At 42.2% G+C, this 15,168-nt stretch overlaps 1 protein-coding gene across 1 annotated transcript in view; it reads right to left on the bottom strand.

The window, feature by feature from the left end:
• Positions 1–437: 437 nt before the first annotated feature.
• GUCY1A2 (guanylate cyclase 1 soluble subunit alpha 2) overlaps positions 438–15,168 on the bottom strand; it is a 157,233-nt gene continuing 142,502 nt past the window's right edge. The window contains exon 8 of the mRNA XM_035114362.3: positions 438–8,774. Within this exon, the coding sequence (XP_034970253.1) occupies positions 8,567–8,774 (208 nt within the window). The 3' untranslated portion in view covers positions 438–8,566. The remainder of the gene's footprint in view (positions 8,775–15,168) is intronic.

Below are 15,168 nucleotides of genomic sequence, written 5' to 3'. Positions count from 1 at the left end.
AGGATTTAGGAAAGCTGCCTAAAAGCCGAACTAGGCTAAGAGCTGAGAACACATGGGCATCATACCTTTGGACTGTATCCAACTAAGTTCTACAGGCTGGGTGTAATGTTACCAAGCAATAAACATACATGCATAAAGTGATGTTTAAATAAGTGAATTCAAGAGCTGTGGGATGAGAGCACTTAAATGACTGTGCTGGCCAAACAGTGTTATTTCTGATCCTAAGGATGACTTAGATCCTTAGAAGGTGGGATGTTTGAGGAATTCATCCTTTGCAAATTCTGATATGAACTGACCTGATCCCCAACTTCCTAGACTAATGCGTTGATCTGAACTTAAGTTATCCACCAGCATTCCCGCTTCCCAAATGTTCTGATGAAGTTCTCAGTTTTTTTTTAAAAAAAACCCCAGAACAAAATAAATTTTAAAAGCACATATTTAAATGCATTCTTTTTGTGCAAATATTATTTTAACTTGCAGAATGATGTGGAAACATGGCAGAATGGACAGATAGGAGAACACATACAAAAATGACAAGGAATGGATTATGTCAAGCCCTACTAAAAAGCACATATTTGTTTTCAATGGGATACTTTTACTCATCTCGCAACGTTTATTCAACTGCATTTGCTTTGCTTTGTAAATGGCGGTTGAGTCTCTTAGTAATGTTTGGCAGATTTGCTGAATGTTGAGTACTTGATATATTAGGAAGAATTACTAGAATGGCTAGAGAGTGACCCATAAATATGTAAGTGATTATAACAAAGCTGGAAGTGATCAAAATAATGGCACTGACCGAAAATGGACAGGTGGCACATGGATGCACTGCTTAAATTTCCTTCTTCTCAATTCTGGCAGGTGTAACATACCACTTACCAGTGGTAAATGTTGTATGGCAATCCTAGTGCCATCTGCCAATGATCCATTCTTGATATAATTTATTTTCTGGCACAAGTAGGGACTGGAGAAGGCTCTGAAACCTACTGGCCATTGTGAAATAAGATAGGATATAGAGTATCTGTCTTGCATGTAAAAGATCTCAGGTTCAATCCCTGGCACCCCCAGTTTGGGCTGGGAGAGCCTCCTGCCTGAAACCCTGGAGAGCTGCTGCCAGTCAGTGTAGACAAAACTGAGCTAGATGGAACAGTGGTCTGCCACTAATATAAAGGCAGCTTCCTATGTTCCTGTACATTAAGAGGTATGGGACAGCAGAGGAGATTCAGTAGAGCTTGCAAATACTCAGTGGGTCTAGTTTGGACCCATGCTTTAAGACAAAACACTGTATTTAGTAAGCATTCTAAAATAACACCTGTTCAACGTTTTTCGAAAAATCTCCATGGAAGCCAATCCTGCAATTTATAAACAGATCTCTCCAATTATTTACAGCACAGTTACTTGGTGCATGTGAGTAATGAGTGTGTGGAGATATTAAATCCTTCGGTTTGCTACCAATTTAGAAATATAATTTAACAGATAGCCTAAAATCCACGGCAATCTAGAGTGTAGTGCCTGGGGATTGTATAAATGTCCCTCCCCACATAGTCTCTGCCTGGAGACGTACTGGCTTGTTTGAAGGGCATCATCTGTGTGTTGAGTTCTAGGATTTGTAAGAATGTCATAGGGATGTCTTAGGTAAATTAAGATTTAATATAGAACTGCAAGTGACATACATGCCATCCGCAGTGTAAGATGTAGATGTTCAGATAGTTCAGAAGATGAGAGGCACCATCAGAAGTTAAAAGATGCAACCCTGCCAGTTAGGCATGGCTAAATCCCACTAAGAGCAATGCAGAGGGACTAACCAAAATGCTATGGATGCCCATATGCAATGAGGCTTTCTCCCATGTAAGTCTGCATAGGCGCAGCCTTATTGACTTCTGCTTGACTGCACCCTGGCAAGGGCTTTGTGTAAGTAACACGTGAAAAGCTTGAGGGCACCAGAGCGTGCCTTGGCAAAACTTACTTTGTAAGTTTGCAGTTCAATTTAGTTTTAAAACATTCTGAATGAGATGATTTGGTTAGGAAGACTTGGAATATTCTGAGAGGGAACACTACTAGCGGTTTTGATCTGTGGAGGATCAAAGTTCAAATCCTTGCTTGAATATAAATCTCTCTGAGTGCCCCCACAGGGTCTAACGTGGATAGCCAATGTGGTGCTCTGCAAATGTTGGACTGCATCTCCCATCCGCCCCATCCAGCATGGCTAATGGTCAGGAATGATGGGAGTTGTAGTCCAACAGCATCTACAGGCCACCGTGTTGGCTACACCTGCCCTACAAGGTTGCTGAGATGACGACGGTACAGCATTCTGTACACTCTGAGTCCTGTAGAAATAATCAACAATAAACCGTAATATCTATTTCAGCCTAAGGGGTACATTTCATGGGTATGCACGAAGACGTCCTATTGAAGCACATGCTATAGAAATGGTCTGCTGTGTTGGAAACATGAAAATCAGATAGTATTATTGTCATGTATGACTGAAATATGATTATGCTGCAACAAGTTCTGAGAATTAGTTTTCTCAAGCGTGGGTCTTGATTAGACTGCCTGGCCAACTTCTTTTTAAAGCCCCTAGATCCATGGAGTTAGTGATCTAACCTCTACTCCACTCATAGGTCCCAAAGGCAAGACCAACAAGCCTATAATTCAGAACTTGGATAGTGTGCCACTGAAAGGTGCTAACTTAGCATGTCTCTCATTTGGATCACTGCATTCATTTACATTCTAAAATGTTGCCTTAGTTCCTTTTGACAAGTTTTGCAAAAGACTGTCTGCTCACACCTTGCAATTTGCACAGCCTTCCAACACTTAGAAAGCCGCAGTGCTTTGCTGAATCCGAAATGTCTCTCTCAACGAGGGGCAACTGGGCCATATGGTCCACAGCATCTGTTGAGTTAAAGCTGGGGGGCGGGAAGGTCATTCTTGATTTAATGAAAAATGCCCATGCTTTTCTCTTCAAGATATTAAATAATCTGGCCATTGCAGCAGTATGAAAAGGCAAGACTGGCAATACACTCAAGCTTCCCTCACACAATGAGCTAGAGAAAGGTGCCCCCAAAGGAACTTTAGTTGTCATAATATGGAAGCACATCACTGGGTACAATGCACTGAAAATGGGTGTCTGGGAGGTGTCGCATTTGAACATGCTTATATATGAAAAGCACTGTCTGCAGGCTCTTTGTGGGAAGCTATTCTTTCTTTTGAGAGAGAGTTGATTTATTTGCAAACACAGCAATTATCTCCATGGAGATGATGACATCCAATTGTTTAGGTTTTGCACTGATCTCTGTGATTATAGTGGTTCTGCTTTTTTTCCCCATTCAGGACCATCACTCCTACCTCCTGGACACTATTGTTCAAAGGAATTAGTATTCCTAGTCTCTCTACCTGTCTAGAAACAATGGGAACAATTCACCAAGCAATGTTGCCATGCAACGTCCCTTAATTATAACTGAGGTTGAACAGAAGGCCCCTGCAAATCCTAATGCAATGAATGGAAGAGATTACATAGCCATAATGCTTGGTAGATTTCACTCCCACTGTCCCTATGATTTCCATAATCATAATGATTTCCATTGTTGGGACCATGTGTGTGTTGGAAGCTCAGTACTCAGAAGCAAATTTTCAAAGTTCCTATCTAAATGAAGCTATTTCACTGCAAAATTGTTTCCATGATGACTCCAGTTTAGAGATTCAAATGTAGTATAAGATGCCAAACCCCCCACCACCACCCAAAAAATCTATCTGCTAACAGCTTGCATCTTGCTGGATAAAGCAGCAACCAATAGCTTTCTCAGAGTAATCTGCTGTGCTAAAAGTGAATAAACAAAAATGTGATAGTAACTTGAGACTGCTATGATTGGCTACAATGTATGGGAAAATGTACAACCTTTGACACTGGAATACTTCAAGCCCTGCCTTGCACCCTATGAAAACAGATTTTGAACCAAAGGTAATATGGCTAATTTTGCTCAGTTAGAGGGTGGACACCAATGAAGAACCTCTAATTTTTAATAATGTCCTTAGGTAATGGGGGTGGGGGTGGGGGTGGGGAGAGTTAGCATGTTCTGAGAAAAATGACCGATATTGATAGAGCATCATCTGTGGCCAGTTTACAAAAAGAGACTTCTAACAATGCAATCCTATGCATGTCTACTCAAAAGTAAGTTGAACTGGGTTCCATGGGACTTGTTTCCAAGCAAGTGTGTAAATGACTTTTTATTATCTTATTATCTTATCCCTAGTTATTACTTATTTTATTATTCCTATCATCAGGGGTTCACTCTCAACCGCTATTAATCACAATATATTTTAAGGCAGAACTCCCCATCATGACGCTATCTGGATGTTTCAGACTAAAATTCCTATCCTTCCTGACCATTGACCACATTGGCTGAAACGTCTGGAAAGCCCCAGCCCTGGGAAAGGGATATCAAACTTGCAATGAATATGTTACCCTCACTGATGTCCTGAGTGAATGGTCCAGTCATGAGGATGGATTAGGAAAACTGCCTGCTGCTGGACCAAACAATCCACATGGGGACCTGAACCCATCAACAGGGGAAGGGGGTCTGGGAGATGGCTGTACCCGCAACTCACTGCTTGAGAACCTTTGCTGTAAATGAATGAATCTAGAGAAACAACTTTGTTCTCAGAAGCAACACACTCTTTGCAGTGAAGAGCACAGCATCCTCCAAAACCTTTGACTTCAGATTAAATTCCAGTTCTGCTTTTAAACTTCAGAACCGCTGTACAAACATGCACTTCGAGTGTTCAGCTGTAAGACACGGGCAACGTTCACCTTCGAATTAGCATTCTACTCAAGGTACCATTGCAGAAGTAATATGCCAGTCAACTCTTTAACTGTCAAGAAAGCTCCAGGGATGCAATACTAGAGAAATACAGTATGTTCTATGCTTCACCTTCGGGTATCAAGGATCACACAGGGCATAAATCACCAAGATTCCACTGGAATTGTGTTGAGTTGCTTCTGTGCAAGTTAGCCAAGAGTTTTGTGGCACATTAAAGACTAACAAGATGTATCGTGGCATCAGCTTTTGTAGACTAGAGAGCACTTTGTTGGATGCATGAAACATAATCTTGTGCATGTATATCTCTGCCTATCCATCCATAAGTATTGAGGAAAAATGGAAACGTTCGGTTTCAAATCCCAGGGGGGATGCAGAGCCCACATGTTCCAGAAAGCACCAGTTTTTATCGTGTATACACTTTTGCCCTGCACAGCAATCTCAGAAGCATAATGCTCCCTCTTGCATGGCTGGCTATTTATTGACATTTTTACCCCACGTTTTCCTCCAAGGAGCTCAAGGCATTGTACACAGTTCAACATCCCCCACTCAGCTTTGGTTCCAAAAAAAGCCAAAAGCCGCCAACAGCAAAACAGTACTACCACCCCAGTTCTTGTTAACACAAAATATCTGAAGGAATGTCATTATAACAAAACACAGCATATATCAGAATGTAAAACAAGTCAAACCCAAATCATGTCAAAACAATGTAAAACACAATCGATCAAATCCAATAATTAATTCAACAAAGGTCCTCCATCTGGCCTTTATGTTCCCAACCCATACTTGGCCAATGATGGGAGCTGCTTCTCCATGGAGCAATTTATTTTATTTTATTGCAAAACAGTGGCAACAGATATATGTTGCTCCCCCCCCCCTCCCCAGAAGCTGGCCTTGGCTTGAAGTTGGGCATCAATGTCCAAGGGGGAAGGGCTTGAGGATCTTCCTGTTAGCTCAGCTCTCCACGCATCACTATGTGGCAGCAACCTATGTGCCAACAAAAGATAATACTCTATGCATCCAATGAAGTGGAGCCTAGTCTACGAAAGCTCAAGCTCAGGCCTAGTGCAAGGGGTTGTGCCACCTGAAGCAGGCAGTGGCTGTGCCATCACCACTTCCCCTCTTCATTGAGGTTTTGATGATGGCATCCTTGTCTTCCCTCCTGCCATCCTTCCTTCCTTCTCGTCCTTTCTCTTTGCTCCTAAGTAAGTGTTGGTGCTGTTGTCTTTCCCACTGTTCCCTCTCCACCCTTCCTTCCTTCCTCACCTCACCCAAGGGGGCCCTCAGTGGCATTCCACATTTATAACAGTCTCTTTAGCCACTGTGATTTGCCTTAGGCAGTCTCCTGCCTACCTCACCCAAAAGGCCTTGCCCTGAGGGACACTGAGAGCAGGATGAGGCGCGGGGGGGGGGGGAGGAGTAGGACGCCAAGACTCTTGCCTTGTTGGGTGGAGGGAGAGGGGCTGATGGGCAGCCAACCCAGCTAATAACAAAAGTGAACAGGGGGTCCAATTGCAAATTCTCTGCCCCTTGTGCTGACCACTTGAGACAACTGTCTCCATCTCCTTTGTAACTGGGCCAGCCCTGCTTATGCCACAATAAATCTTCTAATGTGCAATTCTGTACAAGTCTTCCCAAAAGTAAATCCCACTGAATTCAATCCAAGTTACGTGTGTATAGGATTACAGCCTAATTTTTTAAGATGGCACAAGATCTTTGTTGTTTTTGCTGCAACAAGCTAAATGGGCCATTTTTAAAGAATCCGTCCCTTTACCAGTTCTGAGTTCTGATTTCACGACAAAAGCCCCATGCGTGGTTTTATTGTTCTTCAGAGTATATTAAAGTTTGGCTTGGCATGACGCACCACTGATGCAAAGGAACACTACAATTTTGTAAATGAAAATCTCTTACTGAATTAGTCTGCATGAAAAAATGAACGTGAAATTATCTACATATACAAGTGAAATTTTACTGCTGATCAAAGCAGTAGCTGGACCACAGTCCTCAAACTGCTTACTCTAGAGTAGTCTCAAGGATATTAATGGCACCAGGACTTTTGAAGCTCTAGAATATGAAAGGTATTTTGAGGGGATACTTCTAAAAATATATTAAATCTTGAGAAACTGAATGGATTGTCCCCACCCCGTCAACATTAATAACTGGATATTCTACCCATGTTAGTAACTGGAAATGCAAAGCCAGTGGCGATAGGTATATTATTGCGCCCCCCCCCCAAGTGATAGCTGGAAGCTTGGGAGAAGTTCAGAGCACAATGAGGTCATGATGTTGGACCGCCTACTTTTAGGCACGTTTCATTACAAAGGACAATTACTTTACTCTGGGGCTTTAGGATTTCCAATAATATACCAATCACTGAGTATGAAAATAACTGCTTTGCTTGCATTGTTCTGGTGCCAGGACACAACACCACCAGCGGGACAAATATTGAACATCAGTTTAAATATGCAAGACATAAACATCTACTAAACAGAAAATGAAAATGATCAAAGTGTAGCTCTTGCAAACCCCCAGCAAAATGGCATTTCTTATATGAAGAAGAAGAAGAAGAAGAAGAAGAAGAAGAAGAAGAAGAAGAAGAAGAAGAAGAAGAAGAAGAAGAAGAAGAAGAAACTTTGACAGATAGATGGCAGAAAATATACAGGAGCAGCCTAGCCTCACATCTGATACAGCAGGGGTCAGCAAACTTTTTCAGCAAGGGGCCAGTTCAGTGTCCCTCAGATCTCATGTGGGGCTAGGCTATGGGGGGGGGGGAGAGAACGAATTCCTATGCCCCACAAATAACCCAGAGATGCATTTATAATAAAAGGACACATTCTACTCATGTAAAAACACGCTGATTCCCAGACCATCTGCGGGCCGGATTTGGAAGGCGATTGGGCCGGATCTGGCCCCCAGGCCTTAGTTTGCCTACCCATGTGATACAGCATGTGAAATATTGTCCAGATAGTGAAATGTATAAAAAGTAGACAAAACCCCTATGATATTATATGCAGAATTATAATTCCTCCTGCTGAAATGATTATAAATGATCTCTACAGTATTTGTATGAAGTGTTGTTTTTTTAAAATAAAAAAAAGAATACCGAGAAGCATATTTAGGTAACCTCCCTTTCAATGCAGGAATGCATCATAATCTGTTTAGCTGGTGCAACTTATGAGAGCAATTCACCAAGTACCGCTACCGTGACTCTTACATGTATTTCGCAGATGTATGTGAAGGGGGCCTACGCCAATTCTGTTGGCGTGAATGCTGGATGTTTAAAGAAGTAGCAGGGGTACTACATCTTCAGATAAAAGGAAATGCCCACCTGTTTCTGAACAGAACAAAGCAATATACCAAAAGCTCCATTTATTTCAATGGGCCTTGCAGAAGAGGCCCAATGCTTTGTGGAATGCCTCCCCCATTAATAGCAACTTAACCTGGATTCTTCTTCTTTCTTTCTTTTACCACTTTGATATTTATGGCCAACAGTAGCTCTGGCAACAGAAAGGTATTTTGTTTTAATTTGATTTTAAAATAAAAATAAAAATCCCTGCTCCCTCCCTTGACCCTTTTCCCAGTTTGTTTATGGACTGCAGCCACCCACCTTTAAAAAGAATTATTGCCTGACATTTCACGGAGCTTTTACTGCTTGCTTGGAACAATGCAGTGAAACAGAAAGAATCTCCTCTCTCCTGTCATGACCCAGTTCTGGGTTTGTGCTTTTTTGATGAGTCTTTGATCTGCAGCAGGCCTCATAGGCTCGTTTCCCGGAGGAACATGGTGCCAATGTTGTAGGAAATCTTTCTCACTCTGGCAGATGTGACAGAAGATTTTGGCTGCTTCTGACCAGTTCTGACCTCCAGGAAATAACAAATCCCAGGGATTTCCTTTGGAAAGTTGTCTGGAAGCTCTTCACGGGATCGAGGAATGAAGATAAAGTTTTCTTCCTTTTTCAGGAGCCTGGGAGTGGATGGGGTGGGGAGGAGAGATTAAACAAAAAGTCAGTGTTGAATTGCAGTTCTCAAACTACAATGCAGACCAACTTTACAAGGCTCAGAAGATTAAGGACAAATAAACTTTCTCATAATTTCTGCACAAAATATAGCGTCGGTTGGCCACTTTGATATTGTGGCCAATTGGCAACAGCAGATTGAGCAATCCATGTTCATATATTTATTCATTCAATACTGTTCTTCAAATCTCCTAATGACTGTCACCAATGGCTTCATATAGATGTCAAGTAGCACTGGGGGCAGAATACTGCCCTGCGCAACCCCACAGCTCAGTTAGAGGGGGACCCAAAGGCAATGTTATTCACTGAAATTGACTCTGAAGGTAGGAGCAGAACCACAGTGCCTCCAACTCCTAACATGGAGGTGATCCAAGAGCATACCATGGCCTGGCCAATGATATCCAAATCCTCTGTGTGATCAAGGAGAAACAATGATGTCACACACTCTGTTTCTGTCCTAATAAAGGTCATCCACCAGGGCCAATTTGATCCTCCAACCAATTTGGGGGACCCAGACTGAAATGGGTCTAGATAATCAGTCTCACCCAAGAGTGTGAGTAGCTGCACCATTATACCCTTAGTGATAAGAGAACATAGCTAAATCTGGAAATCTCACCTCTCCTTTCCCTGCCAAAGTGTGGAACTCAATTAGGAAAGACTGCCTAAAAGCTAACACATTAAACTACGTGGATTTGTGCTATGTGTGCTTTGGATTCAGAATAGTTCCGTTTGCCACCTGTGCTTTAGAAATAGAAATTTAGGAGCTATGCCCGAGCCAATGGCCCAACTCTGTTTTGGCGAGAGAGAACCAATATGGCTGATTGAACTGAAGAGACACCCCTCCCCAATCTTTCCGACTCACAACTTGTCTGTATTTTTCAATACAATATTGGTAAAAGTATCCTTTTTGTTCGTTCAGACGTTTTGAGCAGGTTTTATTCTTACGACAAGAAATAAAGGAGCTTACGGCACAGTTTCCACTGCTGGCAGTGGATTCTGTGCTACCATAAGGCACAGTCAATATGTTATCCATACAGAGGCCAGACAGATCCTGTAAGGGTATGAGAGGCAATGCAAAGACTGTGCCAAAAGTAGAAATGCACACACACACTATCTCAAGAGGAGCTGTGTGGGATAAATAAGTATCTGCTTGGGGATTAAGTGTTTTGGAACCAGCCGTCCCTGCCAGGGACCTTGCAAGTCTCAGACCATTATACTGAGCCCAAGCAGGTCCCTTGAGCTTGATAGCAAAATCCATTCTTTCAGCTGTAAAAATTATATGGAAGCTTACATTTCTGCAAAAAGCCAGTATAATCCCCGAATGTTTTCTGTGGGAGTCATATGGCTTCAGCTGATGATATACACCCTCAGCAAACAAGAACTGCGTTTACAAAATATTCAGATGCTAGCCAAATCCATTTCTTGCTGCTTTCCCCTGTTTTCAGAAAAAATGGACCTAATAACTGCTTATACAAAATGGACCTAAAAGCTGTTAGCATTCATTCATGTGTGTGTGTGTGTGTGTGTGTGTGTGTGTGTGTGTGTGTGTGTGTAGAGAGAGAGAGAGAGAGAGAGAGAGAGAGAGAGAGAGAGAGAGAGAGAGAGAGAGAGAGAGATTCTAACTGAAAGAAAATTCAGTTAATATACAATTTAGCCTTAGTAGATTCAGATATTGGGGTATCAAGCTTATGCGATATCTACCATAACAGATGGACATCAGTAAATACAGAAATACATTTGACAGTAGACCTGTTTGCATTTGGCCTGTTTTGAACAATTAATTTACCTGCTAGTCCAACACTCTTTTATTCATGACTCTACCATTGTGAGCACCAGCCACAAAATGGCTGCTGCAAGGATTGACCCATAATGGTTGCCATGAGGTTGTGGGTTGAAGCAAAAATAGGAATATTGCTATATTTAAAAAGCATGAACTGATTGGTTGACCTGAGTGACCAGGGTTCAAAACCCCAGCGGCTCACTTTGTCTTCTGCTGATAAGTGTAGATCAGAGCTTTCCAAACTTTTCATGTTGGTGATACACTTTTGAGACATGCATCACTTCGCAACACACCAATTTGGTTTTACTAGCAAACTGCAGGTTAAACTAACCTCTTTCCAGCCCTGGGAGAAGTGTGGGGAGCCTTCGCACAACACACCTACACACTGCAGCCGACACACTAATGTGTCGCGACACACAGTTTGGAAAGCTCTGGTGTAGATTTTTTGGGCAGATGGTTTACTGTTTATAAAGCTGGATAAATCAACCACACTAGAGAGAGTACCAAATATGCCTTTGGTTAATGCAACCTCCTTGAATTTCCAAGTCCTGTTTATCATGAACAATACAAACAGCTTTAATTTTAGTGCTAGCAATACAGACTAAATATGCCCCCTTAAAGATTTCTACAGAAAATATATGCTCTGCTGTATACACTACTAAAATAAAAATAAAATATCCTTCCAGTAGCACCTTAGAGACCAACCAAGTTTGTCATAGGTATGAGCTTTCGTGTGCATGCACAAGAAAGCTCATACCTATGACAAACTTGGTTGGTCTCTAAGGTGCTACTGGAAGGATTTTTTATTTTTATTTTGACTGCATCAGACCAACACAGCTACCTACCTGTAACTGTATACACTACTGTTAGATATATTGAATTAAACCTGGCATCTGTGGTTTGCTTTATTTTCAGGCCAAGTAGCCAATTTCTTTCTGCTTCAGGCCTTGGCTACTACCAGTTACTACCAGTTAAGAGTAGAAAGTATGTGGCCTATAGAACACTGGTCTAATATATGACAGGACTGTTGACCAAGAAGTTATTTAATAGTCCTCATTATCCAGTTCTCTTCCATCAAGGCTCCTTTTCTCAGTCCTGCTAGCACAAGCTATAAATTCTGATGTGAGGTTTTTATTTCTTCATTTGATGGCCTTCCACAGCCACAACGGTGTTACCTATGACCCTTTCAACAACTTAAGTAGCTTAAAGTGAATTTTCCCCAGGGTTCCGGTTTCCGCCTGCAGGAATGGCGGACCTGTTTTCCATCTCTCTGACCTTCGTAAGGAATTTGGCGGTTGCTAGGGGAGTAAATGGCAACCCCCTACCCTCTCCGGGGGTTACGGAGAGGGGCCGCTGGCCCGCGATGCCCCCAGACCCACTCCGACTGTTTTTGGAGTGGGGGGAGCTTGGGCTGAGCACTTACGAGGGCCAGGACTCCCGGACGCTAATCTGCATGGCGGGGATTTCCATGGTTAAAGAAGATAATTAGGCTTAAATCTATGGACATACTTCAGAAGGAGGGGAAGAAGCGCTGTTTACTGCTGAGAAATTTATGCTGCTGAAAGGAGAGGAGTCAAAGATTGTACTGCATCTGGAAGAAGGATTGATGGGGACGGAGCGATAAGGGAAGCGAGTTTTTATTTTTATTTTCCTTCATATTGTTGCCTCGTACCTTCCCGGACGCGATGTCCTGGCTTGTTTGGAGTGAAAGAGAAGCAAAAGACTGTGTGAGTTGAACTTTATAACTATTGTTACTGAGCATATTTTTTTTTAAAGATGTGGAGTTGCCGATGAGAAAAACCTCCCCCTAGTTGGGCGGAAGGAGTTCTGGACGCGCTCGGAGGATTTATGAGTTGTGACGCACTTTAAATTGGAGCAGCGACCTGAAGCTAAGTTCAGCTATAGGGCAAGGAGATCCATTAATTTACCAAGAGTTTATGGTTTGATGTTTGGGTCTCCTGCCTGAAAAAGCTGTAAATTCTATAATGATCGTGAATCTTCATGACTATGAGAGAAAGCGAAAGTGATTTGAGCTTTTTGAGATGGCGCTGCTTCGGGCTGCTTCGACGCAACAAGGAGCTCCATTAAGAAGATTTATGGGGAGGCTGGACTGATTAACTCACACAGGAGAAAGAACATCTGTGAAACGTTGTTTGATATTTATCTCAGCGGCTGGGAAACAATCGGATGAAAGTGGAAAACATCTATGTGACTGTAAGGGGAAGATCTAGATTATTATGAACTTGGAGGACGATTTGAACTTTAGAAAAAAGACGGCAGTGGACAGTTGCGAGGAATTTCCAATTTCTTGAAGCATGGGAACCCAAATAAAAAAATTCTTTAGATGATTTGGCATAACATTCGGTTTGATTGATATATATATGTGTATAATTTGAAATATTGAATGTGATATAATTGGTTTTAATTGGAAAATTAATAAAAATATTTTTTTAAAAAAAAAAAAATAAAGTGAATTTTCCCCTTGTAACAAATACTTCCTTCCCTAAGCCTATTACTGGTATGAAACTCTGGACACCCTTTGTATAGAAAGGGGGTGGTGTCCCAAGTGCTTCTTTTAAGTCCTCCCAAGGGACGTGGGTGGTGAAAGGACGTGGGTGGCGCTGTGGGTTAAACCACAGAGCCTAGGGCTTGCCGATCAGAAGGTCAGCGGTTCAAATCCCCGCGACGGGGTGAGCTCCCATTGCTCGGTCCCAGCTCCTGCCAAACCTAGCAGTTTGAAAGCACGTCAAAGTGCAAGTAGATAAATAGGTACCCCTACAGTGGGAAGGTAAACAGTGTTTCCGTGTGCTGCTCTGGTTCGCCAGAAACGGCTTTGTCATGCTGGCCACATGACCTGGAAGCTGTATGCTGGCTCGCTCGGCCAATAACGCAAGATGAGCGCTGCAACCCCAAAGTCGGTCACAACTGGACCTAATGGTCAGGGGTCCCTTTACCTTTTTAAGGGATTAGCACAGTCAGTAGGGTTTTCTCCCCCTTGAGCAGCATACCACTATGTCCTATATCCTTTTCGATACTCTCCTCAGTTTCCAGAGCAATGTGATATGGAGAGTTAGTATTTGAGACATGGAAGGTAAAAAACACACCACTCTGTACATTGAGCCGAAAGGGACTGGCTTCAAATTAGATCAACAAAGAATTGCTCTGCATATCCCATTCACAACTCTTTCACAGGTGGCGAGCTGCTAAAGATGGCTGGGAGCATACATTTTAGTTATTCAGCAGGAGAAACTTGCAAGACAAGCTAAATTGTTCATGCACTAGTGACCTCTCACTTAAGAAGGATATCAGCACAATTTTATTTTCAATTCCTTTTCTAATGGTCCTCGGCATGGAATTTGTCTTTTTCACAGCTGCTGCACTCTGGGTCAACATCTTCATCAAGCAGTCATCCATTATGACCCCAAGTTTTTATTCCCAGCCACTTACTGCCACTTCAAATCCCACGGCCATATATGTGAAATCAAGGTTCTTAGGCCCTGACGTGCATCACTTTACCCTTTTTAAAAATTGAATTGCATATGCCATTTAAATGCCCATTTACTTAGTTTGGAGAAGTCCTCTTGGAGCTCTAGTCATGCCAAGGCCTGGCTTGGTGCCAGGCAATGAGTCCTTAAAGGCCACACTGGACATCCCAAAAGACAAAGTCCTTGAGGAGCACATGGACCAATGTGAGGATGCCCTGATGAGGAACTCCTAGGACTATTGGAGGAGGTGAAGGAAGGAGGACCTCCTCTGGTCCTCGAGAATGGAGCCACCAAAAAGCTTTGGATCCAGGTCAAAAAGTGATGACATAACACCAGTGTCAAAACCTGACTTATATCAGAGAGAAGATGATTCCACCAATTAAAAAAACCCTTGTGGGGTTTTTTTTGTGTAGGGGGACCCCATACGCTCAAACTGAAAAAATCACATTTGCTCTTTAGATTTTACATAGATTTCTCTATTGCCTACATGCCACACTAAGCCACAGAACAGTTTTCAGAAGCCCAACATAATTGGAAGGGTGAGAGAATTTCTAGCTTTCTATCATTCTTAATCACTTTTGTTGCATATGGCTAACAAAGGTAATTAAGAGACCTTCAGTATGTACCCCAAGCAAATGGAATTGGGGAAGGGGGATTCCATTCTGTTGCCAGACAGGAACACTGCCCCGCCTTGATTTGCCTTGTGCAGCATTCAGAATGGGAAGAAGATTGCAACCCACTGTGAAAATCATGCACACACTGTATATATATATATATCTGTGTATTATTAATTGGTCGAAACATCGCATTTTGTTACAAGCAAAGGTTGTTATGCTCATTATTGTTATGCTGATGATCTGAGATCAAAAGTTCGTTCCCAAATTGCAAGTAAAAGCAAGATAAACCAGCCAAAGTTATTTGTATGATAATAAAGTACCCATTATGATTGCTCCTGTATTTTTTAAAATGTTTCCTATCTCATTAGATTTCTCATGCAACTGAACAATTCATGCACTATTGCCCCTGAATAATACATAAATGTGGATTAGAAAATGCAATACGATAGATAGAGTAATT

The sequence above is a fragment of the Zootoca vivipara genome, chromosome 4, assembly GCF_965207765.1.
Source record: "Zootoca vivipara chromosome 4, rZooViv2.hap1.1, whole genome shotgun sequence".
NCBI lineage: Eukaryota > Metazoa > Chordata > Lepidosauria > Squamata > Lacertidae > Zootoca > Zootoca vivipara.
This window is presented reverse-complemented; position numbering and strand designations above follow the sequence as displayed.